This window comes from Paroedura picta, chromosome 6 (assembly GCF_049243985.1).
Source record: "Paroedura picta isolate Pp20150507F chromosome 6, Ppicta_v3.0, whole genome shotgun sequence".
NCBI classification, from domain to species: Eukaryota; Metazoa; Chordata; class Lepidosauria; order Squamata; family Gekkonidae; genus Paroedura; species Paroedura picta.
This window is the reverse complement of record NC_135374.1, coordinates 15827175-15854632: the sequence shown is the minus strand read 5'-3', so window position 1 is coordinate 15854632 and position 27458 is coordinate 15827175. Positions and strand designations below refer to the sequence as shown.

Sequence of the window (27458 nt, the reverse complement as noted above, 5' to 3'; positions counted from 1 at the left end):
AGTAGGTTGACATTTCCCCCTACAGTTTTCCAGATTTCTGGGATCTGGCAGTGCTGCATTAAACAGAGTTATGCCCTTCTAAACCCGTTGGCTTTAAATGGATTTAGGGTCTAACTGTGGTTGAGATTGCTCTGTGGGGCATCTTCAGGCTTGAGTTCTGCTTTTACTTGGTGCAACTTAGTTCTTTGTGTCAATATTTTGTGTTTTATGGGACTGACCCTTTGCTCTCCTGCAATGCACTGTACCTAAATATCCACATACCAGAACAGTAAAGAGCGTCAGATGGCCTTCGGACTGTATACTTGGCGTCTCTGACTTAAGACAACTCTGATGGATTAGGAGGTACTCGAATTAGATGCTCTTTCTAGAGAAGGCATCTGGCAAAAAAGATCAGCATGAATCACTGCAGAGGAAGTCCAGAATGCCAGATACAAGCCTTGAACAAATGATCCAGATGCTTTTAGAAAAATCTGGATAATCGCAAAATTGGGAAATTTATTTGGGATTGCATACCAGGAAAATAACATTCACCCTTATCGGACTGGTTCTTCTTAGAGTTAAAGCAAATGCTGATTGGTTTCAGAGGTTTTTTTTTTAAATTGAAATTGCATGTGTAATGAGGAGATTCGGTTTTGTTAAGACATGTAATTGCACAAAGTTTCAGGAAACCATTCTGTTCTAAGCTTAGACCATTACATAGAGCTCAAAATGTCTCCGGGATTACAGAAACCAGGGCTGATTCTGCACTTACTTTCTTTCCCGTTGTGAATCCTGCTGAATTCATAGATTGAATCAGATAGATTCTACCCCTCCCCCATTGAAACAGAAAGTGTTCTGCACTCCTTTGGGGAAGCTCAGAACTGGGGGGGGGGGAGTGCAGCAGGAGCCTCTTTCTTTTCTTAAACCAGGAAGGGGGTGAGGAATGGAGACAACAGAGGAGGGGGGAAACCAAGAGTTTGGGCTTCCGGAGTGCAGTCACTTTAAGGGAAGCCTTGCACCCGGGAACCAGGAAGTCTTTGAACACCCTGGCCAATCAGGGAAGACTTCCTTGTTACAGCATTGGAGGCACGAGGCAGAGTTAATTAGCAAAGAGCAGAGAGCTGCACATTTACTGATGCCGATTTTTCAAATATCGAGGCTTATATCCACTTCTGGATATCGTGGAGGAAAGGTAGGGTCACCACGAATCAATCATAGATGTTTCAGGGGGGAAATTTAAAGCGTCCAAAATCAAAATATAAATCGAATTCAGTGTAGACAGGAGGGATTTATTTTTACCCAGGGTAAAAAGCCCGGTGCAGAGTACACCCTGTGCACATTATCTGTCCAAACTCAGGGACCAACTGAAATGAAGACAGATTTTTCTGGTAAGTCCTCCCCTAATCTATTTGACCAGTAAAAGCCTTACAGAGCTGCACTTCCAACTCTCTCTCCTGTCGTTAAGTACCTACAGAGAGTATAACACCTCTAAGACCAACAAAGATTTAGTCAAGCCGAGAGCTTTCATGCACGTGCACACTTTGTTGTTCTTGAAGGTGCTATTGGACTCAAATTTTATTGTGCTAGTTCAGAACAGCATGGCTACCCACTTGAATTTACAGAGTGTATATGAAGGGATGGTATCTTGGAATTTGGTCAGACAGTTACAGCTCTCTTGTTGCCTACTCCTGAGGGTTAGTGGAACACTGTGTGGTTATCCCACAGCTAAGCCACCAGGGAAGCACTCAGATTCTCAAACATGGAAAAACCAGCCATTAGTATCCAGGTAAAGACAGCATAGATATACCCAGGGGATTTCCCTCCCCTCCCATATTCACATCAGCCATTCCCTTTCATAAACTCTAAACTGCTTGGCAGATCTCCTGAGTTCAGACAGCAATGTGGGGGTTCCTTGACAAAAAATGCAAAAACAAAAATGGAAGAATATAATGGAGAATCTGAAGCCATTCAGGAGAATCAATGTAAGGTATCCTGGTTTATGTAAGAGCTTGCAGGAGTTATTACTTTCTGGTGCTGGTTGCAGGCCTGAATACGATTATCCCCAACTCCAGATAATTTTATTTTGTTAGCCTATAAAGTAAATTGCAAGAAGTTGGCTGACTGGAAATATCATTTAGTGTTGCTTAAGGCTCAAAGTGTCTTCCTGCACATTATGCTAAGATGCTCATAAAAAAACACATCAAAGCATTACCAGTCTTTCTCTCTCTGTTCAGTAGAGGCGTTGAGAACAGACATGCCCTTCGACAACAGACGATCGTTCGGGAGAAAGGCAGGCGGCTGGCCAATCGAGGCCCAGCGTACATGTTTAATGACCATTCGACCAGCCTCTCTATCGAAGAGGAACGTTTTTTGGAAGCCGCAGAATACGGAAACATCCCCGTCATCCGTAAAATGCTGGAGGAATGCATTTCCCTGAATGTGAACTGCGTGGACTACATGGGGCAAAATGCCCTGCAGCTGGCGGTAGCGAATGAGCACCTGGAGATCACTGAACTTTTGCTGAAGAAGGAGAACCTGTCACGGGTCGGTGACGCTCTGCTTTTGGCCATTAGCAAAGGGTACGTCCGGATAGTGGAAGCCATCTTAAGCCACCCTGCCTTCGCCGAAGGCAAGAGGCTGGCCACGAGCCCCAGCCAATCGGAGCTGCAGCACAACGACTTCTACGCCTACGACGAGGACGGGACGCGCTTCTCCCACGATGTCACCCCCATCATCCTGGCCTCCCACTGCCACGAGTACGAAATCGTGCACACCCTGCTGAGGAAAGGGGCGCGCATCGAAAGGCCCCACGACTACTTCTGCAAATGTAGCGAATGCAGTAAGAAACAGAAGAACGACTCCTTCAGCCATTCCAGGTCCAGGATCAACGCTTACAAAGGCTTGGCTAGCCCAGCTTACCTGTCCTTGTCTAGCGAAGACCCGGTCATGACTGCCTTAGAACTCAGCAATGAGCTAGCTGTGCTTGCTAACATTGAGAAAGAGTTCAAGGTAAGATGTCGGGTGGCCAGTGGAGGGGAGGGGCGAGTGAGACATTCACACATTGGCTGGCTGGCTGGCTGGCTGGCTGGCTGGGCTGGCTGACTGACTGACTGACTGACTGACTGACTGACTGACTGACTGACTGACTGACTGACTGACTGACTGACTGACTTTTAAGCTACCCTTCCCCAAGGGCTCAGGGCAGCTCACAGTACAATCAATACAATAAAAGATTTAAACAATTAAATACTAAAATCTGGCTTTTATTAAAACCTAAGAGCTCACCGCCTTCTCTCTAATACAGCCTTTCTCAACCTTTTTACCATTGAAAAACCCCTGAAACATTCTTCAGGCTTTGAAAAGCCCCAGAAGTGGTGCATTCGTGCAGAATATGGTTGAGAAGCAGAACTGTGAACATGTCTACCCAGGGCCCCTCCCCTTCCCATCCCCTCCAGGCCCATCATTGGCCACTGGGGGAAGGGGCAGGTTGACACAACCATATATGGTCATATCACCTAATAAATGTTTAACACATTTTAAAAACATATAAAAATCAGTTAACGCCTACCCATTTGGAGAAACCCTCCCAGGGCCGTCAAAAAACCCCTGGGTTGCACGAAACCCCGGTTGAAAAAGTTTGCTCTAATAGGAGGGAGGGGGGAGTATGGTGTTGGGTGTAGGGCATCGGGGTGCTGTTTACTGTATAGGGAGGCCAGTTGTTCATGCTGTTCTGTGGGCCACAACCATAGGCCTGGTGGAACCGCTCTATCTTGCAGGCCCTGCGGAACTTAGGGCTGATCCTGCATTGAGCAGGGGGTTGGACTAGATGGCCTGTATGGCCCCTTCCAACTCTATGGTTCTATGATTCTGTTTAAAGTCCTGCAGGGCCCTGATCCCATCCGAAAGAACATTCCACCAAGCCAGCACCACGGCATAGATCACCATGGCTCCGGTTGAGGCCAGTTTGGCTTCTCTGGGGCTTGGGATCGTGGGCAGATTTGGATGCTCGAACTCGGCTTTCTCTGGGGAGCATAAGGGAGAAGGTGGTCCTGCAGATATGAAGGTCCCAGACTGGCTAGGGAGAATGCAGGAGAATGAAATGTTGATAATAGGGACAGAGTACTGCAAAGAAACTGGGTGCCCGTTTTTACCAGCGAAGGTTTTCTTTTAGTGTTGCAGACTGATTTGAGCAAACACCGGATCACTATACATATTTAAATAAGAAAAGCAAATTGAGCTTCTTGTTGCTATGATGTGAAGTAGACATACAGTAAATGGTTTCATGGGCTTTGCAGCCAGAATACAAGACTGGCAAACGTCGGGAAGCAAAAAGAAAATACTAAGAGCTTTATCACTGGGCTGGCTCACGTACACAATCATTCTTGTTGCTGCTTGCCAAGGTCAGAAGGAGAGGCATTTGTATCAAGAAACAGCCTCGTGGTTACAGACCTGAAAATCCTATTTCTTCCCTTGCATTATGACCTTTCAGTTAATCCACCATAAAATGCAGAAGCAGAAAAGTGTGTGGTTTAAATCACACACCTTGATCAAGAGCTGTGATAAACAAGACTTTGAGCGTTGCTTGTTTGTTACTGGCAAAACCGATGGACCTGTGGATGCCCACGGCCTGCTGACATGCCCTGCAAAAGGTGTCGTGATACAGCCTTTTGTGAAGCCGACAACCGAGTGCCAGCCTGGTGTAGTGGTTAGGAGTGTGGACTTCTAATCTGGCGAGCCGGGTTTGATTCCCTGCTCCTCCACATGCAGCCAGCTGGGTGACCTTGGCCTTGCCATGGCACTGATAAAGCTGTTCTGACCAAGCAGGAATATCAGGGCTCCCTCTACCTCACCCACCTCACAGGGTGTCTGTTGTGGGGAGAGGAAAGGGAAGGCGACTGTAAGTTGCTTTGAGACTCTTTCGGTTAGAGAAAAGCGGCATATAAGAACCAACTCTTCTTCAGTAATATCAGGGCTCTTTCACCTCACCTCCCTCACAGGGTTTCTGTTGTGGGGAGAGGAAAGGGAAGGCGATTGGAAGCCGCTGTGAGAATCCTTCGGGTAGAGAAAAGTGGCATAAATGAACCATGTCTTCTTCTTCTAAGGCACTCACACATTTCTATGCTGTTCCCTATCTGAGAGTAGCTTCTCCACCACATTTCTTCCCACTTCCCCTGTGTCTTTTTGTGGCTAGCTTGCCAGTGAGGCCCTGCAAGAAAAGCATCACATCTACAGTGACAAAGAAAGTAGGGGAGGTGACCAAATTAAACAACAGAGTGAATTCAGCAACAAGGCAAGATAGCCAGTGCTTTCCCTCTCATTACTGGGTAACGCATGGTGAAATTTGCTATCAAGTTGCAGCCGGTTTATGGAGACCATAAGGTTTTCAAGGCAAGACATGAGCAGAGGTGGTTTGCCATTGCCTGTGTAACACGTGGGTGTCTCCCTTGCAAATACTCACCAGGGTTGACCTTGCTTAGCTTACAACATCTGACAAGAGTGGGCTGACCTGGGCCATTCAGACCTGAGCATTAGGTGACTGCTTGGTTCAAAACAAATCTTGACTTTTATCACCTTCTCAGTAACAAAACAGCCCCAATCCCCAAATATGCAAGTTCCTCCCTTTTGTTTATCTCCACCAGTTAAAATTCAGCCCACTGAATAATTGAGAGTACAGTCTAAATAGATTTATACTCTGCTGAGCCCTTTGACCCTAGTGGTGTAACTCTGGTTAAGATTACACTGTAATGCTCTAGTTCATTAACCTGGTGTTTAAATAGATTAAGATTTGCAGACTTAATATATCAAGAAGTCTGACGTGCCTGTGGAGAGGGAAGCAACTATTTATATATACAATCGCTCTCCTTAACACATGATGTCTGTATTTTGTAGTAAGTGGCCAGAGTCCAAGGACAAAATCTCACAGCTTTATGTTACTGTTGAAGAATCAAGATGCTAGTTGCTGCCCTCATAATCTGAGCACTTAATTAAATAAGACTGTGGGCCTTATCTGCTACATCAAGCTATGTATTGGTGCTATGCTTGTGGTCGTACAGACTATTGGTCTTATCTGGTACGTTACATTTACGGTGTGATGGTCGTGAATATAAAGAATTTTTTCTGCACTGTTTCTTTTGCTCCTTCACAGAACGATTACAAAAAGCTGTCTATGCAGTGCAAGGACTTTGTAGTCGGACTTCTAGACCTGTGCAGAAACACAGAAGAAGTGGAAGCCATTCTGAACGGAGATGTTGAGCTGAACCACGGGGAGCGTGGACGGCCTAGTCTCAGCCGCTTAAAACTCGCCATTAAATATGAAGTTAAAAAAGTAAGCCTCCCAATTTTTCCTTGAGCGTGGGTTTGGGGATGCTTCCGTTAATTCCTTCCCATTTGACTTCCTGCTTAATACTGCTGGTAAGGCAAGGCCCAGACGTGACAGATGATGGATGCTCTCCTACCGAGTGTGGAAGAAGGTTCCTTCAACCTAAGGACGGCTTCCTTCCTCCAGCTCAGCCTTTTTCAATCCTTTGGCTGGAATAATATTTCAGGCTCCGAGGAGCTCCAGAAGTGGTCAGCTGGCCCCGCCTCCCTAACATGCCCCCCCGGAAGTGACATGTCATGGCATGTCACTTTCAGTTTGGTGTAGTGGTTAGGATACGGACGTCTAATCATAGAATCATAGAATCATAGAATCATAGAATCATAGAGTTGGAAGGGGCCATACAGGCCATCTAGTCCAACCCCCTGCTCAACGCAGGATTAGCCCTAAGCATCCTAAAGCATCCAAGAAAAGTGTGTATCCAACCTTTGCTTGAAGACTGCCAGTGAGGGGGAGCTCACCACCTCCTTAGGCAGCCTATTCCACTGCTGAACTACTCTGACTGAGAAAAACTTTTTCCTGATATCTAGCCTATATCGTTGTACTTGAAGTTTAAACCCATTACTACGTGTCCTTTCCTCTGCAGCCAGCAGAAACAGCATCCTGCCCTCCTCCAAGTGACAACCTTTCAAATACTTAAAGAGGGCTATCATGTCCCCTCTCCACCTCCTTTTCTCCAGGCTGAACATTCCCAAGTCCCTCAACCTATCTTCATAGGGCTTGGTCCCTTGGCCCCAGATCATCTTCGTCGCTCTCCTCTGTACCCTTTCAATTTTATCGATGTCCTTCTTGAAGTGAGGCCTCCAGAACTGCACACAGTACTCCAGGTGTGGTCTGACCAGTGCCGTATACAATGGGACTATGACATCTTGTGATTTTGATGTGATGGCTCTGTTGATACAGCCCAAAATGGCATTTGCCTTTTTTACCGCTGCATCACACTGCCTGCTCATGTTTAGTTTACAATCCACAAGTACCCCAAGGTCTCGTTCACACACAGTGCTACCTAGAAGCGTATCCCCCATCCAGTAGGCATGCTTTTCATTTTTCTGACCCAGATGCAGAACTTTACACTTATCTTTATTAAATTGCATCTTGTTCTCATTTGCCCATTTTTCCATTGTGTTCAGATCTCGTTGAACTCTGTCTCTATCTTCCGGAGTATTTGCCAGTCCTCCCAATTTGGTGTCATCTGCAAACTTGATGAGTAGTCCCTCCACCCCCTCATCTAGATCATTAATAAATATGTTAAAAAGTACCGGGCCGAGCACCGAACCCTGAGGTACCCCGCTACTCACCTCTCTCCAGTCTGATGAAACACCATTGACAACAACTCTTTGAGTGCGGTTCTCTAACCAATTCCCTATCCACCTAACGATCTGAAAATCCAGATTGCAGTCCTTCAACTTATCCATCAGAACATCATGGGGAACCTTGTCAAAAGCTTTACTAAAATCCAAGTAAATGACATCAACCAAATTTCCCCGATCCAGCAAACCTGTTACTTGGTCAAAAAAGGAAACTAGGTTGGTCTGGCAGGACCTGTTGGAGACAAATCCATGCTGACTTCCTTGGATCACCAAATTGTCCTCCAGATGTTTGCAGATCGCTCCCTTTAATATCTGCTCCATTATCTTCCCCACAACAGAGGTCAGACTCACTGGTCTGTAGTTTCCCGGGTCATCCTTCCTCCCTTTTTTGAAGATCGGAATAACGTTTGCTCTTTTCCAGTCCTCCGGGACATCTCCAGTCCTTAAAGAGGTTCCGAAGATGATGGACAAGGGCTGTGCAAGTTCTCTGGAAAGTTCTTTGAGTACTCTCGGGTGCATTTCATCTGGACCAGGGGATTTGAACTCATCCAGTGCAGCTAAATGCCTCTCGACCACCTCTCTATCCATGTTAACCTGCCACCCAGACACTATCCTTTGGCTACAGCCATCTCTAGATGTGCCTAAACACTTTGACCTGTGGGAAAAAACAGATGTAAAATAGGCACTAAGCCTTTCTGCTTTCTCTGCATCTTTCGTTAGAGTTTGTCCATCCGCACCCAACAGCGGGCCTATTGCCTCCTTTACTTTACGTTTGCTCCTCACGTAACTGAAAAATCTTTTCTTGTTACAATGGGCTTCCCTGGCCAATCTTAGCTCACTCTCAGCTTTGGCCTTTCTGATGATTGATCTACAGTGCCTAGTAACCTGTAGGTACTCTTCTTTAGAGCTCTGTCCTTCCCTCCATTTCCTGAACATTTTCCTTTTCTTTCTTAGTTCCTCTTGAAGTTCTCTGTTCATCCAAATAGGCTTCTTAGAGCTCCTGCAGTGTTTTCGTATTTCTGGAATAGTCATTGATTGAGCATGCAATAGCTCTTGTTTGAGTAGTGCCCACCCTTCACATGCTCCCTTCCCTTCCAGCATTCTCGTCCATGGTATGACACTCATCATGTCTCTGAGTTTATTAAAGTTTGCCCTACGAAAATCCAACATCCGCGTCTGGCTACAAGCTTCCTTGGCTCCCCATCTCAAAAGGAATTCTATGAGGACATGGTCACTTCCCCCTAGGGTCCCCACCTCCTTCACCTCATCCACCAACTCTTGCCTGTTGGTCAGTATTAAGTCCAGTATGGCTGAACCTCTTGTGGGTTCATCTACCATTTGATAAATGAAATTGTCTGGCATGCCGGGTTCAATTCTGCACTCCCCCACACGCAGCCAGCTGGGTGACCTTGGGCTCACCTCGGCAGTGATAAAACTGTTCTGACCGAGCAGGAATATCAGGGCTCTCTCGGCCTCACCCACCTCACAGGGTGTCTGTTGTGGGGAGCGGAAAGGGAAGGCGACTGTAAGCCCCTTTGAGACTTCTTCGGGTAGAGAAAAGTGGCATATAAGAACCAACTCTTCTTCTTCATCACCACCTGTGTTAACAGACAAGCTCAAGGAGAACTGGGGGGAGGGGGGTCCACAGAAGGTGATTTAAGATAGGAATAGGTGTGCAGGCTCTGCCCCCTCCCAGGTGCAGAAACCAAATGAGAACTCGCTCATGCTCTGGAGAGGGGAAAGGAGAGTAAGAGAAGTAGCTGGCTCCCTAGTTTGTGGCCGCGTCCACTAAGGCAGAAGGGGAAAGGATTTGGACCCCCTCTGGAGCCCCTCCAGAGTTCTACAAACCCCAATGGACCCCTGGTTGAGAATCCTTGCTCCAGCCTAAAGATCGTTCTTCAACTTACATGTCCCTGTTGTTGGAGGAGAACTTCAAATGCTGCTTCTGGTGTGGTAGAATAAGTCTAGCATGTTAGAAGTTGGGTGCTGCAGGCCTTGCATCCAAAAGTTAGCAGGCCAAGAGAAATCCGCAAGGAGTTTCTAAACGATCCACAAATTCATTGGGCACTAATGAAACCTACAGAACATGACTTCATGACTGCCCATATACTATATGGGCAGGGGGAATGAACCTTCTAATATTCCTCCCATGGATCTTTTTTTTCCCCTTCCAGCTTTATAGTGTTTGATCGATAGCTCAGAAACCCATTATGCTAAGGGAAAAGGGGAACAACATACACAGCGTAGGAATTACCTTTGGCAACAAAATACACAGTGCAGGAATTACCTTCACTACATGGTTGGCAATTTGATAGCAGTAAATGATGGAAGCAGTGAAGTTTCTGAACTGGGGCAAAGCACGGGTAATCGAGCAATGCTTTAACTCTTTAGACCAGGCTTTCTCAACCAGGGTTTCTTAATGGCCCTTGAATGGTTTCTCGAATGGGTGGGAGTTAGCTAACTTTTCATATATATTTAAAATTTGTTCGACATTTATTGAATGATATGACCATGTACAGTCATGTTGACTTGCCCTCCCCTCCCAAAATGGCTAGTGATGGGCCTGGAGGGGGCGGGAAGGGGAGGGGCCCCAGGTGGGCATGTCCACAGCTCTGCTTCCCAACCATATTCTGCATGATCGTGCCAGTTCTGGGGCTTCTCTACGCCTGAAGAATGTTTCAGCGATTTCTCAACAGTAAAAAAGTTGAGAAAATCTGCTTTAGAGGATAAAAAAGGCACTGTAGATACTTTTGATCCAGTTTACCCTTCCTAGTCAAAGGGGATTTGCCTCCTTATTTTCCTATGCTGAGCATAAATTAAGATGTTTATTTATACATCTGTGACATTGCAAAAAAAATTAGTACAAAATATCACAGTTGGGACAGGAAGTAGAGCCACTTGAGAGTTAACATGCTCCAAAGGATAAGTACTTGGACCAAGGAGGTTGTAGATGCACATTCAGATCCTTCCTCTTCCATTTACTTAATGCTTGGCAGGTCCCTAAATGGTACAGTCCTATACAGAGTCACTTCAGTTTAAGCCCAAGAGGTTTAGACTGGAGTATCTGTTTAGGATGGCACTCTTAGTTTCCTTCTCATCCCTTCACCAGTAAAACGCAACGGCCCTCTTGGGGTTAACATAGGACACCTCTCCTAACGGTTGCAAGACATTTTGCAAATTAAAAGTGCAGCCAAACCAATAAACAGCAGGGATTACTGGGTCCAGAATGCTGCTCACGTACAAGCAATTCTAAGCTGCCATCAGAGGTGCAGGAGAAATCAACAGAGGGGAAAGGGTCTGTAATGCCTGGTCTATGGGGGGGGGGAATGAAGGGGCTTCTGTACAGATACTATTAAATGTCTATTAGGAGACTTTAAAGTACAGCCTCCCAGTTTCCAAAGAGAGTAAATATCTCCTGCAAGCTAAAAGGGGATGGATAACACCATTGCGGCTGGACTGCACACTTCCCACAGGTCCCTTTCAAATCATGTCTAAATATGAAATACGGAGCAAAACATACCACTGCAGTGAGTGATGCAGCTACCATTCTTGCCTGTAGCAGGAGTCTCCTGAGTAAGCCTGCTGGAAAGAAATACTTCTGAAGCATGAAATTGCTGAAAACTGGGTCTAGGATTTGTTTTTTCCTGGACAAGCAGCCCCATTTTTCTTGCAATGAATAGTCATGTGCCTATAGTGGGCGCAGTGGCAAGATCGGAGAACTTGTATTCAGGCTGTTTGAGCTCAGGGGCAACTATGAGGCTCACGAAGTTTTATTCGAAGTGTAAGCTGCAGATACTGAAGAACTGTGCTTGTACACAAGAGCTTGAATTAAACTGGGTAAATTTGTTCTGCTGCTTCAGATCAGAATGGCTACCCACCTGCTGCTGCTGTACTTCATGATAATGATATGAACTTTTTTTTCCTGCTTTGGTATGTTCTGTTTACTTCAAGGAAGCACATCGGGCCTCAACCAGGGTCAGAGCTTTCTCTGTCCTGGCCCCCACTTGGTAGAATGAACTCCCAGAGGAGACCAGGGCCCTGCCAGAACTGGCAGTTCCACAGGGCCTGCAAAATAGAGCTCTTCCACCAAGCTTTTGGTTGAGGCCAGTGAAACAACAAAATCAACTAGGACTCTCCAGGAACCCCCCCTCCCTACCACCAAATATACACATCAAACACAACACAAGGTGAACCCAAGTCCGGCCACCCCATCTAGCAACAGTTACATAAGCCTAGTTTTTCAGCACCTTTTTCCACACTGAAAAAGCCCTCCTCGGCTTATATGTGGGTATATACGTAACTGAAATAAAACCCCGCTCCAGCCAGCCAATCGTTGCATTGCCTTTTGAAAATGTGTACTGCAAGCTGAGCTTGCTCTAGCAGCTTGTAGGACATCAAGGGTTTGACTTTTCTCCTTTTGCCTTAAATGGCAAAAGGAATGGCAGTGCTGAATGGGGGAGCCTGTGATGATGGAGCATTTCCCACCCTTGGCTTATATGCAAGATTTCCCAGATTTTGCAGTAAAATTAGGCTCCTTGGCTTATATGCGGGTCGGCTTATATGTGAATATATACGGTATATAGTTGACGTTTATAATATTATAAGGTCCGCAATGTTAACACATGTTTGAGTTCTACTTCTTTGTCCTGTACTCTGAATTCTTGCTGTAAACTGACCTGAGCCACAGTATAAAAATGTATCAAAATAAGAAAACTAAAATTAGTAAACTTAATTAAGCAGGCTAATTCTGTACTGACTGACGAGCCGTCCTTTCCCTTTTCTCTGTCCTTTAGTTTGTCGCACATCCCAACTGCCAGCAGCAGCTCCTCTCTATCTGGTATGAGAATCTGTCGGGTTTACGGCAACAGACCATGGCGGTCAAGTTCTTGGTGGTGCTTGCCGTTGCGGTTGGGTTGCCATTCCTATCGGCGGCTTACTGGATTGCTCCGTGCAGCAAGGTACTTGCTACAGAATGATTTTTTTTAACAATAACCTCTGCACTCTGTCAGCATGCATATTTGAAACTGGCCTGGAAAAGAAAGCACATTAGTAAACAACAGACATTCAGCGATGCCACAGTGTTAGTTATTGTAACGGAGTGGCAGCAAAATGAAGTTCTCTGACATTCTCAATAACAAAGCAGGGAATGAATTAGATTACGTTATTTCATCTGTTTCATATTTGCAATGGTGGTAGAGAGCAATGACTGAAAGATACTGTCTCAGCTGCCATGATTTCGGTGTCTGTCGTGCTTCGGTGACATGCCATAGTCGTTTTTTGGTCAAACTTATAAACCTATTAAATTGAGGCTCTAGAGAAGTAAGTCTGGCCTCTACCAGGGCCAGGGCCATTTTGATCCTTGCCTGGTGGAATGAGTTCCCGGAAGAGCTGCAGGCCCTGTAGGAACTTTCCCAGTTTCAAAGGGCCTGCAAGACACAGTTCTTCCATTAGGCTTTTGGTTAGGGCCAGTAGATAACGGAATGACAGCATCTGAATAGGTCCTCTCTAAGAATAACCCACCTCTGATGGGGGGACGCGAAAACAAAAATCTTTGGTTGATGTGGGTTTGGAGTAATTTTAGCTGTTTTATTAAATGATGATGTGAACTCCTCCATAAAAAAACATCTAGTAGAACAAAAACATTTATTTATATTTGTATTTGTTGACCGCCACTCCTGGAACCAGCTGGCTCATGGTGGTTTACAATAAAACCTTAAAAACTCCATAAAACCTAACACATTCACAAACCAATATTGGTGGCAAAAGAACAATCTGCAGAACTCCCCTTTCCCATCCATCCGTACCCTACTGCAACAGTCACCATCGCCCCAGGGTGGTACCTAGTGGTGATGCCCAGCCTATGGGGTCTATGGAGGGAGGGACCTGGTATTCCTAGCTGGGGCTCAACCAAATGCCTGACAGAAGAGCTCCATCTTGCAGGCCATGCAGAATGCAGACAGCTCTGTCAGGGCCCTCAGCTCTTCCGGGAGCTCATTACACCATGTCGGGGCCAGGAACAAAAAGGCCCTGGCCCTGGTCGAGACCAGGCATGCCTCCCATGGGGATAGGGGGAAGTCCAGCCGGCCATTCATCAGGAAATAAAGCTGGGGGTCATCCGTATACTGGTGACAACACAGCCTAAAGCTCCGAACCAGCTGTGCCAGAAGGCTCATATAGATGTTAAAAAGTGTGGGGGAGAGTATCGCCCCTTGTGGCACTCCACAAGGGAGCACAAGGAACCAGAGAACTCTTCCCCCACCACTACCCTCTGTGTCTGTTTCTGAAGGAATTATATTAGCCATTGTAAGGCTGTCCCCCTAATCCCTGTCCCAGTGAAGCAGTGGGCTTAACAACTCGTGGTCAACCAGACCAAATGTAGCCGACAGACCTAAAAGCACAAGGATAGCCGAACCACCCCAATCCAACTGGTGCTGGAGATCATCAGGGCAGTCTCCACCCCATGGCCACAGAAGCTCGACTGGTATGGGTCAAGGACCAAAGTTTCCTCCAAGAATGCAAGGAGCTGTTCTGCGGCGGCCCTCTCAACCCCCTTTCCCACAAATATTTTATTTTTATTTATTTATTTTATTTTTACATTTGTATACCGCCACTCTCAAACTGACTCGCAGCGGTTCACAATATGTCAGTGCTTAAAGTACAGGAAGGATCTTGGCTTGTTTCTCAACTTCCCTGAATTTTACTTCTTTTTTTCTTTCCCTTGGTATCTGCCTTGCAGTCCCATCCCCAAGCTTGTAAACATCAATCGAAAAGAGCGGCATGAAGTTATTTTGTTTATAATTTCACAGAGTAGGCTTTAATCACTGCTCTCTGTGAAGGGTCCCCCTGGAAGCTTCAAAAGTACTTGGCATGATAAAACAGCAAGATTTCTCGTGAACTGTGGTCATGTGGCAGAGAGAGCCGAGAGATGGTTTTTCGAGAGGAAAGGCAGAACTGTTTTTATTGATCTAATCTACAAGCCGAATTTGCGAAGCATTTTTATCCTTAGCATTTTGGACTTAATAACCTTGCCAGGATCCCTTTAGTGCCATGTAGACCGTGGCATCATCTGTGTTTGGAAGGACCCGCTGCTGTGTGCCCCTTTAAATGTTTGCTGTTTGCTAGTCAAACCTTTAAAAAAGTTGATCAGGCTCTTAAATGTTGCACTTCAAGCAGCAGTTTGGAACTTGTAATTTTAGAAATGAGGACTTCTTATACAGAGATGTTAATCTTGTTTGTTTGGAATTGCTCACGTGCATCAGCCCTTGGGGTAGACACTGCGTTCTACGCAAGCTGTCTAGAGATCTTATTACTGTTAAACGTTAGGTACCATGAAGAGGGAGGGCCACACAGGAGGTGCATAACCAATGGGGAACTTTATGTTAACCACAGTGATGCATTGGGGGGACATTGCAGCGAACTGTCTGCCAGTGAGGACCAACCTGAACTGGGACTGAAAGGAAAATAGTTCTTGCTAAGAGGGTGGCCCAGGCTAGCCCAATCTCTTTTGATCTAGGAAGCTAAGCAGGGGTGGCCTTGGTTAGTACAAGAGACCACCAAGGAAGTCCAGGGTCATGACGGGGACAGGCAGGCAATGGAAAACCACCTCTGACGTTTCTTGCTGCATAGGTAGCACTTTGTGCACACACATATGCACAAGAGGATCAATTCCAGCCCTTCTAAGACCAAGGTGCAAAGGGAGGATGGGAGAAGAAGAGTCAAGAGAATTGCTTGCGTTCACTGTTAGTCAAGGCACCATTGATAGCTCTGCTTTAGGAGCACTTGGCAAATACTAGGCTGTTGTGGGGCTCCATGATTTCTGCCCTTTCCTCCTCCTCCTTCTCCTCTTCTTCTTCTGCTAATTATGCCTCATATTTTCCGACATATGTCTCATATTTTGAGGAGGAAGAAGAGTTGATTTTTTATATCTGCCTTTTCACTACCAGAAGGACTCTCAAAACAGCTTACGATCACATTCCTGTTCTCTCCCCACAACAGACACCGTGAGGTAGGTGGGGCTGAAAGAGCCCTCACATTACTGTGAGAACAACTCTATCAGGACTGTGACTGGCCCAAGGTCACCCAGCTGGCTGCACGTGGAGGAGCGGGGAATCAAACCTGGCTCACCAGATTAGAAGCCGCCGCTCTTAACCACAACACCATGAAGGCTCTCCCTCTAACATATTTTTAAAAACATAAAAATTTAACTAATTCCAGCCCTTTCAGGAAATCCATCCAGGGCCATCAAGAAAACCCAGGGTTCCACAAAGCCTTGGTTGAGAAAGCCGGCTCTAGGGTTTCAGGCCAGAGGGCTTCCTTTTAACTGGAGGTGATGGGGATTGAACCTAGTACCTTCTGCATGCCAAGCAGATTCTTTGCCACTAAGTGCATGGTCCTCAGTGGAGCTCTCTTACTTTTTCATGCATGATTATCATTTCATTTACTTGCTCATGCATGATTATCATTTCTCCCCACCTTTTCATTCTCTCCCATGCTACTGGAATGAAAATTGTGCTTTTGCTTATATGTATCAAATACTGAAATTCTGAAAACTGCAACTTTTGGTGAATATGTGAGCAAAACGAAACAAATTAAATATTCAGTAGCTGCTTCTGTAAAATGAAGCTCTATCCATTGTCTCTGTATATTATATTCTTCCCACCATCTTTAGTCGTGGGAGTCTCATATTTATGCAAAATCTCAGTAACAGCCCATATTTTGAACTACTGCCAGCTCGTGAGTATTTTTTCTATCACATTTCTGTTCATAGGGGAATTGTCTGTAATCTCCTGCCTTTAAAAATCTGGGTCTGGAAGTGGATAGATTTAGCAAGGCCAACAAAGAAACTCCTAATACTTCCATGTACAGCCAAAGTGGGAACTTAAGATAACTTATTATTAAGTTAAGTCTTTGCCTTTTATGTTGAGAGAGAAAGAGAGAGAGATGGGTCTGCGTAATGTAGAAAAACCCCTGGTCATTTCATAAAACACTTTGATCCCACCTTCCCACCCAAAAGGGATTCCATTTAGCTCATAGTAACATAAGCCAGCAAACATATGATGCAGCATTGAACAGCGAGGTCCCCAATTTGTAACCTCATCTGAAAGCTCTTCTAAACAGCTGCCTGTATAAACACTGTCTGTGATCTGAACAGTTAATTTGCCAAGGGGAGTCGTATCGAGTGAGTGCTACAATTCCTGAAAAAAATTATCTTGGTTGAGTGGAAGGAAGGATAACTCGAATCCAGATCCATTTATGGGTGCAAGGATTTCTGTCTGCATAGCATGACTTTCCTCCCCAACCCAAAGCTGTTCAGAATGCCCTCCCCCTCCAGCCTTGTTCTTGGAGGAAGGGAAATTTTGCTCTACAAGTGGAAATTGGACGCACTGGGCAAAATACGCCCCCATACGGGAGCAGGAAGAGGCGGGGCAATTAGGTCCAGCTCAAACTAGGTCCAGCTTGGAGTTTGAGCTGGGCCAAGTTGCCCCGCTTCTTCCTGCTCCCGCATGGGGGCGTATTTGGCCCAGTGCATCTTTTCCACCCCAGATTTGTGCTCCTACATGGGGAGCCAGGGCAGTGAAGTTCCCAGTGCGGAAATCATTGCTGTTTATGCTAGGAGGCATGTTGAAGGTAGAGAGAAAAATGAATTTCCCAATGAAACCAATGGGAATAATTGCCTGCTTGAATTAAGCCATCCAAACTCGTGTCATTGTGATGCTAACGAAGCCAGACAAAACTGTTAGCAAAGAAATTTCCTAAAACCTCATCCAACTGAAAGTTTCTGTGCAAATCTCTGATATGGACCCAGAGAGTCTCCTTCAGCTTTAAACACGTTCTGAATTGAGAGGCAAGGCAGCTACAGTTCCTTCCATCTTCATCTCTGATTCCCCTGTCCCATGGCAAACTAGGAGTCGTATACTCGTGTCACGAGACAGGAGAGAAAGGCCCTCCCTTTGACCAAACATTAAGGACTAATACTACCAGACCACAGCTTGGAATGTTGATGACAGTGGAGGGCCAATTGAAAGGAGGAGGGAAGAAAAATCAAAGGAGGTGGTATTATTGGCCTGCTCACCCCCTTAAGGGGTATTTTGGCCTTGGGGAAAAAAATTCAATTTTTTTCCTTCCCACATACATACAAAGACACAAGCCCTGAGCTTATCATCTTGCACTTATGGACTTTTTGTGCAACTTATCAAGTTTTCTCAATTGTACATGATGCTTATTTGTAGAACTGTGCATATTCAACTGAACAGTTATTGGATTATATTCCACATCGACTTGGAAACTGGAATTTGAATTGGGAAAATGTCCGGTGGCCTAAATCGGAACGCGATGTGATTTAGCATGCTTGTTTTGAAGTGCGCTTAGTGAACAAGTGAGTTTATAGCAGAAAGGGAGAATATAAATATTTTAAGTCAGTTAAATAGAGAGAGGCTGTAGCGAATACCTCTGAAAGTCTCTAATCTTGAAAACCCTGTGGGGTTCCCATGAATCAGCTGTGACCTGACGGCACATTCCACCACCAACTAAATTGAAATCTTTACGTGGAAATTATTTTTATTGGAATAGCAGTAATCAAAACAAAGACGATGTAGCTGTCATTTCTATATATTCCATTACACTAAATTATTTGAGGCGAAAATGGGTCTGATGAATGCTAACACTAATTTTAGAGTACCCAGATAATTGTGCATGATATTCCATGGTTAGCGCTGCCTAATGATCTTTTTCAGTGTGATCCAACTCTCTCCCATAAAGGTCACTGGGGCCCATTTGTCTCACTGTTAAGTTTGCCAGCTGGCCAGGGAGAGAAACGGCCTGTATCTCTAATATGGGCTTAATAAGTGGAAATAGGCAGTTGGCATTTTTCCTGTCGTGGAGCTTAATAGTATCACCTGATAATGGCTGCAGATAAAACTGATATTAAAAGGACAGCTAGAGTGAGCAGTTTAAAAGTTGGCAGCTGTAGGAGAGAAAGGACGTCTCAACAGGGAGAAGGAGGACTCTGCATTGCCTTCTGGAAATCATCTGTTTAGGAACCCGTGCAGAATGCAATCAGGGACTGAACAGTGAACAGCCGATAGGACCTTGGATGCCTGTTGGATCTTCCAAAAAACGGAGCTCAAAAGTAGCTTGTTTCAATATTTCGGTTCCTGACATGTTTAGAAGTATGCTTATTTGAAATGTTTCAGTCTCTCAGGCATAAATGTTGCATTAACAAAACCATGTACATTATTTGACCTCAAAGTGAAATTCGGGTGGTTGGTGAGATTAATTTTATGGATCATCCTCGGCAGCATGTTTATAAACCTCAGCAAAATGGAAATGTCTCATTCATGTTATCATGACTCTGGTTGTGTTTTAGAGTGGCTTGGCATGGCTCTCTGTGTCTCTCTCTCAGGCGTCTGAGAGCAAAGTGGCTAGCATCCAGGGAAGGAGGGTGGGAGCTGTAGGGGCAGGGCCAATCAGGGTGTGGCCAGCAAAGCAAAGCTGGCCATACCCTGATTGGCCCTATTCCAACTCGGATACCCTGGACACATTCCACCCCCCAGGCTGTTTCACAAATATTAAGAGGAATAATAGATAAGGATATGATTTCTTAACCACCTCTCTGCCAGTTGGGGCTTGAGACAGTTTACAGGTGCCCCTGGACTCACACTTTGTTCTGCTGATTCAGGCCACCTGAATCTCTGAATCACAGAATCATAGAATCATAGAGTTGGAAGGGGCCATACAGGCCATCTAGTCCAACCCCCTGCTCTACACAGGATCAGCCCTAAGCATCCTAAAGCATCCAAGAAAAGTGTGTATCCAACCTTTGCTTGAAGACTGCCAGTGAGGGGGAGCTCACCACCTCCTTAGGCAGCCTATTTCCCTGCTGAACTACTCTGACGGTGAAATTTTTCCCCCTGATATCTAGCCTATATCGTTGTACTTGTAGTTTAAACCCATTGCTGCGTGTCATCTCCTCTGCAGCCAACAGGAACAGCATCCTGCCCTCCTCCAAGTGACAACCTTTCAAATACTTAAAGAGGGCTATCATGTCCCCTCTCAACCTCCTTTTCTCCAGGCTGAACATTCCCAAGTCCCTCAACCTATCTTCATAGGGCTTGGTCCCTTGGCCCCAGATCATCTTCGTCGCTCTCCTCTGTACCCTTTCAATTTTATCTACATCCTTCTTGAAGTGAGGCCTCCAGAACTGCACACAGTACTCCAGGTGTGGTCTGACCAGTGCCGTATACAATGAGACTATGACATCTTGTGATTTTGATGTGATGCCCCTGTTGATACAGCCCAAAATGGCATTTGCCTTTTTTACCGCTGCATCACACTGCCTGCTCATGTTTAGTTTACAATCCACAAGTACCCCAAGGTCTCGTTCACACATTGTCATTGTCAATATTTCAAGAATCAGGGACTTATAAAGGAATGACCCAGAATCAAAGTGCTTTGCTTGCGGTTAGCTATTTCACCTGCAGAATAAGACACTGACAGCTTCTTTTGCTTTTCCCGGTGTGTGAACTTGTTGAAAATGTCTCTCTGGATGCACCTTTACACAGCAGATAAAATATAGTGTGCTAACTGGATCTTGAGCCCAGGTGCTGAGCCTTTTTTCTTCTTTTTTTACACCTTGTGGGTAGATATGAGAGAACCAGTTCTCTACCATTGCTTCATATAAGCCTCTGCATTCACACAAGAAGAGGATTCTCCAAACAAGGATGTTCTCCATTCTTTGTGGCACTCACTGTTAACCCTTGCGTCTGCAGGGCCAGTTTATACAGGTATCACATGTAGCACATGCTATGGGCCCCGCTTTTCCAGGGGCCCTGGGCGGTGCCTTCCCCCAATGGATCAGGGCCATAACCTCTCTAATCCCTCCGTTTTCCCTCTTTAAGGACAGTTGGAGTGACACCCTTTTCCACTATGGTGGGGGGGGGGCCTCTCTGCCTCCAGTCTGGCTGCTCCTGCTACAGGTGCAATTTGCTAGGGACCCATTTTTGAGATTGAGGAGAGTCCGGAGCAAAACCTTCACGTGGGGCAGCCAGCAATGCCTTATAATTCTCTTTACCCAATCCTTGGATAGTATATCCCTGTCATGATGCTCATTTGTCCCAGAATTGGCACCGTCTTCCACCATCTGGCCACCCTTTGTGGGGATGTTCCACGGTCTCAGATATGGGATGGGAGAGGGTCACTTGCCCTGATGACTCCCTTTCCCCCTATAGTAAAGCTAGGTTACAAAGCCACCAGCTTCCCTGGCCTCCTTTAAAACTCTTCTTCTTCACAGCCCTTTTCCAACCCTGCCTCCCTCCCCCAGCTGTTCCTTCTCTTCTTCCCTCTGGGACTAGAGTGAGTGCCCCCTGATAGCCAGCTCATCTCTAGTTGCTCCTCTGGAATAAATCTGCCTGGGTCTGTTCAGAAGCACAGCCCATGAAAAGTGTTTCCCCCCCCCCCTTCCAGGTCCCACAGACCATGCCAGACCCATCTTTGGACTCACAAGAACCTTTTTGGGCACCAGGACTTCAGACAATCCCTTAAGTGCCCAGATTATTTGATTAACAGACAAGCAGTAAGTAAGTTGCAGATGGCTCCTGAAGGATCATTAAAATTGTATTACTAGAGAAATGTATGTTGACACAGTACATTCCCTTGTATTTCTCTAGGGTATCTGACTGTTGAGTTTTGTTCTGGTTTTTTGTTTATTTTTGCAGGCAGTATCCTTAACATTAAAATAAACTGATGGCTTCTCTCTGTCTCTGTCTCTCTCCCTTTCTCTTTGGTCTCTCTTCTATATTTTGCAGTTGGGCAGGATAATGCGTGGACCATTCATGAAGTTTGTGGCACATGCTGCCTCTTTCACCATTTTTCTGGGGCTTCTGGTCATGAATGCAGCAGACAGGTTTGATGGCACCAAAATAAAACCTAATGAATCTAGGACAGATAACGAAAGCCAGCTGTTCAGGATGAAAACGTCCTGCTTCTCCTGGATGGAGATGCTTATTATCTCTTGGGTGATAGGTAAAAAAGTTCCCCAAAATTCTTTCCTGCAAACAGAAACCTGTTAAATATCGTCTCTTACTTCATTGTAACAAAATCGTAACACAAAGAGAAGAACTTCTGTTTTAATTAATGAGTATCTGTTGTTTGATATTGGAAGAGTATATCATGCATGCAATCATCGTTGTTTTTATACTCTCACTGTTCTTTCAGTGGGGAACCAAAAATACTTCCTTAGGGCAGTGGTCCCCAACCTTTTTACCGCCGAGGACCGGTCAACACTTGACAATTTTACTGAAGCCCGGGGGGGGGTAGTCTTTTGCCGAGGGACGTTGCTGCCGCCACCTGAGCCCCTGGTCCACTTGCTTTCCCACCGGCGCCCCTGACTTCCCGCCACCCACTGGGGGGGTTCTGCCAGCAGCAGCTGCACAGTGCCACACTGAGGGGGAACTCCAGCCATGGCAGCCGCTGGAGAGCACCAAAGGTGAGCCAGCGGCACAGTGGCAGGGCAACCCCTGAGGCAGCAGCCGGGGAGGAGGACGAGGAGGAGCCGCGGCCCAGTACTGACTGATCCACAGACTGATACCGGTCCCCGGACCGGGGGTTGGGGACCACTGCCTTAGGGGATAGGGTCAATTTCACCAAGAACTTGGGACTAGGGTTGTGCATGGCGGCGTCCAAATCAGCTGTTTCAGGCCGATGCAGGCAATGTTGCACCTCACCGCAGGGGGGAGGGGAAGGGAGGTGCGGGCGCCTGTGCGTAACTCGCTGCACACACACAGGTGCTGCACCCACTGGCGCCCGCACCTCCCCTCCCCCCTGCGGCACAATGCTGGCAGCAGCAGCCTGGAACGGCCAATTCGGATGCTGCCACACACAACCCTATTTGGGACTCTTCCCATGTAATGGGGTGGATATTTATGCCAATGCAGAGTCAAAGGAGACAAGGAGAAAATAGTGTGGCAGGAAAAGCAATTTTGCTGCATTTCACATGTTGCACACTGTTTTGTCAGGTGGTCTGTCAGACAACTGTCTCTCAACTGGTTCCCATCGTAATAAGTGCCAATCAGGAGCATTATAAAGGTTCTGTGTAGAGTGTTCTGATTATATGCAGTACAGGTAAATTTGAACGTGCAGGGTTGCCTTATACTGAATCAGACCTTTGGCCCATCAAGATGAGTATTGTCTACTCAGATGAGCAGTGTTTCCAGAGTCTTGGGTACACGTCTTTCACATCATCTGCCAGATCCTTTAACTCAGCCTTTCTCAATTTTTTTACCATTGAGAAACCCGCAAGACATTCTTCAGACTTCAAGAAACCCCAGAAGTGGTACCATCGTGTAGAATATGATTGGGAAACATAGCTGTGGACACGCCCACCTGGGGCCCCTCCCCTTCCCACCCCCTCAACGCCCAACATTGGCCATTGGGTGTGTGATATGACCATATATGGTCATATCACAGATACATGTTTAAAATATAGGAAAAAATAATTAATTCCCATCCATTTGGGAAACCCTTCCAGAGCCGTCAACAAACCCCAAGATTTCATAAAACCCTGGTTGAGAAAGTCTGCTTTAACTGGAGATGCCAGGGAGTGAACCTGAGACCTTCTGCATGCAAAGCAGAAGTTCTTCCATTGATCCACAGCCCCTCACTTTCATCAGGTCCATTACCTGGGTGCTAATTAATCTGGTACTCAAATGCAACCCCGCTAAGTTGAAACAAATGCACACAATCCAGCTGAGATAACATATTTGATAGTCACATCTAAAACACACCCTGCAGCTTCCCAGTGACATGTTGTTACTAATTCAGATGTAATTTACATTTCAAAAGCTTGGGGAAGGGAAGATCCAGTTCCAACGTGTACACATATTACTATTGATACAGATATAAAAAGGACGTCTGTTTTCCTTTTCTTCTTAGCCACATGCAGAACAAAGAGGTGACAAGTTATTTTGAAAACATCAGAGGCTTGGAGAATTGTTCGTCTGTAGAATCAGCAACATACATCAAGCAGAACTAATTTCACTGTAAATGGCTTTGCCTTATTACCAGCGCAATCCTGAGCACAGTTGCACTCTTTAAGGTGCATTGACTTCAGCAGGCTTAGGAGAATTTGACTGTACTTAGGATAGCAGTGCAAGAATTAGCTCTTTTGTAGCTGATGTTTAAAGGAGAGGTGTTTGCTCCAGGCATGAGAATAACTTGGCAGTAATGAGCATATTAAAATATTGACTACTGGAGGGTTCTAAAATGCAACTTCAGAGAAATTCATCCCGGTGTAGGGTATGGCTTTGCAGTTAATTAACCGCCACACTTTGGGAGCTAATATAAAAGTGTAACCTTAAAACTCAAACGAGAACCATGGGCGACAGGAAGGAGCCAATGGATACCCCAAATCTGTAATGAAAATATGATAAATCTAAGGTAACAAGCATGTTGTGTGTATATATAATGTTTATCTAAAATACCTTCCATAATCAGGGTTGCCAGGTTGCAGCCTGGAGGTCTGTGCTGTAAATCAGGGGTTGTCAACCCCTGGGCCGCAGACCGGTACCGGACCGTAAAACTCTCGGTACCGGGCCGTGGGGGGGGAGGGAGGTGCCTCCCTCTCCCCACCCCACAGTGCAGTGCGGGATTGATCAGCCGCTTTGTCGGCCGATCGCTCTGGCATAGCGAGCTCTGTGGGGGGGAGAGGGAGGCACAAACGCGCAGGCACGGCAGCTCTGCACATGCGCATTTGCCCCCGCCAGCGCACAGGTGCCCAGGCCTCCCTCTCCCCCTCTTCCCACAGACTGGTCCCCGGCCCAAACAAGGTTGGGGGCCACTGCTGTAAATGAATATTTCCTGGCACAACAGGAGATAAAACAACCCCAGCTGCTCCTCCACCTGACTCCTGCCCCCCCTGCCCCTCTTCCTCCTATTGTACACCAGATCTGCTTGCTGCTAGTTGGAACTGGTGGGCGGAGTCACAGGTGCCCCATGTCCTGCTCTGCTGGAAAATTTAGAAGCCCACTGCAGATCTCCAGGTTCCAGCCAGGCTATCCCTGCCAGAGTTCCCCATTTCTGTTCGATGTCACCTGGCATCCTTGTGTAAACTAAATGTAATATGTGATCTCTCTTTCCTTATTCAGGTATGATATGGTCTGAATGCAAAGAAATTTGGTCTCAAGGTCCTAAGGAGTACCTTTTCGAGTTATGGAATATGCTAGATTTCGGTATGTTGGCTATCTTTGCCGCTTCCTTCATTGCTAGATTTATGGCATTTTGGCATGCGTCCAGAGCCCAGAACATCGTTGCCAAATCAAACATGTCAGCAGCAACACTGGAACCCAGCATAAAGTACTACACTTTGGGTGAGTTTAGATTAGTTTACATATCCTTACAAAGAATTGTTTTATTTCATTTCTTGCTGTCAAGTCATAGCTTGGCAACCCCATAGGGCTTTCAAGGCAAGAGATTTTCAGAGGTGGTTTCCCATTGCCTGCTTCTGCTTCCAAACCTTAGTGGTCTCCCATCCAAGCAATTAGCCAGTCTGAAATCTGATGAGATTAGGCTAACTTGGGCTGTCCGGGGCCCATTCCGCACACATAGGATAATGCACTTTCAATGTGCTTTGGCAGCTGGATTTTTCTGTGCAGAACAGGAAAATCAAAAGTGCATTGAAAGTGCATTATCTATTGTGTGCAAGGCTGTTTTTAGTAGCCTAATGACATTGACTAGTTCCGTGCCTGGAACACCACCAACTACAGAATATTGGATTGGATCCTGTGGGTCTGTTCTGCTCATGTCAGTGCTGTCCTTCAACTCATGGAGCCTTCTTCTGATGTAAAAGTCTCTTCCACCCGAGGTTTTAGCTTCTTGGCAAGGCTCATGATGCCAGAAGAGTACCACCACTGGATGAATGTATTGTCAGAATCCAACCTACTCTCTATACATTCATTGATTCTATTCCGACTTTATTTGAGAGTTGTATGCCAAGACACTTTCAGAAACTCCAAAGCCCTTTCATAATATGCTGTGAGAATACCTATAAATAGATGCAGGTCCTGTCAGGACTCTCTGAATTCCACAGGGCCTGTAAAACGGAGCTCTTCCACCAGGCGTTTGATTAAGGCCGAGTGGAAGCCCTGGGGCATTCAGTCTTCCTCCTCGGCTCTTACTGCAGTGCTAGACTGTGTTGGAGGCTTGTTTCTATCTCCCAGCCAGTACATATTTTATTGATATTAAGACTGATGGCCGGAATATGGGGAGCGATTTTTAAAGTTATCTAGTATACCGCCATTTTGTACTTGTTTAAATTGTTTCATTGCTTTATTGGGGGTACTTTTAACTGATATTGCTTTTTCTGTTTTTGTGAACCACTGCAAGCTAGTTTCTGGGAGTGGCGGTATAGAAATACAATGATTGATAGAGAGAGAGAGAGAGAGAGAGAGAGAGAATTGGAAGAATTCTACGTTACCATACGTTGAAGAAGAAGAAGAAGAAGAAGAGTTGGTTCTTATATGCCACTTTTCTCTACCCGAAGGAGGCTCAAAGCGGCTTACAGTCGCCTTCCCATTCCTCTCCCCACAACAGACACCCTGTGAGGTGGGTGAGGCTGAGAGAGCCCTGATATCACTGCCCGGTCAGAACAGTTTTATCAGTGCCGTGGCGAGCCCAAGGTCACCCAGCTGGTTGCATGTGGGGAAGCGCAGAATCAAACCCGGCATGCCAGATTAGAAGTCTGCACTCCTAACCACTATAGCAAACTGGCTCTCAGTTACCATCTAATACTTTGCCAGCTTTACAGGTAATAGGAAATTAGCTGAGTTAAACTCCTTTGATTGTCCACTGAGTTCAGTAGACCTAGTGGGAAGTAACTATGATTGCATTATAATTGACCAAACCTATGCATATTTACTCAAAGGTTATGTCCAGATGGTGACCTTGGGACTCATGCCCATGTATAGCATCATTACAATCTCTGTTGGGTTTAGTTCTCCATAAAATCTGATTATTAAGGTCTTCATTTTTTTTCTTTTTTCTTTTAGCTAGAATAGACTGGGATCCATCTGACCCTCAAATCATATCTGAAGGCCTGTATGCAATCGCTGTGGTATTAAGCTTTTCAAGAATCGCTTACATTTTGCCCGCCAATGAAAGTTTTGGGCCACTGCAGATATCCCTTGGCAGAACTGTGAAAGACATATTCAAATTCATGGTCATCTTTATCATGGTGTTTGTGGCCTTCATGATAGGAATGTTCAATCTCTACTCCTACTACATGGGGGCAAAGCAAAACGAAGCATTCACTACGTAAGTTATTGTTCCCGAAATCTGATTCTGCTCTATAGATGAATGGACTTCCAGCATTCCAGACCCAGAACCCGCTTTGAACCCCACCCCACCTCCGCAGGCAGCAGCATGGCTCATAATGACATGTGACATCAGAGTACGATTTCAGGACCAAGAAGAGCCAGAGATGTGACCAAAGAGAATGGGGAGCAATATGTTGTCGACACCCACAGAGCGCTGGTACTCCATCAGTGGATGTAGCTGGACTGGGTTGTGTCAGGTAGTCAGAAGAGAGAGAAAGCAAAGGACTGTATTTGCAGCAAGTGCATCACTGAACCTGCCTATTCAGGAATCTTATTCATTGCTGAATGACCTTCCCTTACTGTCCTATTCAACACGCTTGTTCTCTAAGTAGATGTGGTTGCATGGGATCCATCCATAAAGCAGCAAATCTGTCATGACCTCTAGGTTGAAGATCACTGCTATAGCTTATTTTAAAGGATCTAAGTGTC

The 27458-nt window shown here is 45.8% G+C and overlaps 1 protein-coding gene across 2 annotated transcripts in view; it reads left to right on the top strand.

Annotated features, from left to right (window-relative positions):
* TRPC6 (transient receptor potential cation channel subfamily C member 6) overlaps nucleotides 1–27458 on the top strand; it is a 110720-nt gene that overhangs the window by 69108 nt on the left and 14154 nt on the right. Inside the window, exons 2-7 of one of the 2 annotated variants that reach the window (XM_077341509.1) lie at nucleotides 2217–2988; nucleotides 6125–6304; nucleotides 12459–12623; nucleotides 21468–21684; nucleotides 24804–25025; nucleotides 26703–26967. In XM_077341509.1, the coding sequence (XP_077197624.1) occupies nucleotides 2217–2988; nucleotides 6125–6304; nucleotides 12459–12623; nucleotides 21468–21684; nucleotides 24804–25025; nucleotides 26703–26967 (1821 nt within the window). Of the gene's footprint in view, nucleotides 1–2213; nucleotides 2989–6124; nucleotides 6305–12458; nucleotides 12624–21467; nucleotides 21685–24803; nucleotides 25026–26702; nucleotides 26968–27458 lie in introns of both variants that reach the window. The other variant, XM_077341507.1, reaches the window with a different exon arrangement.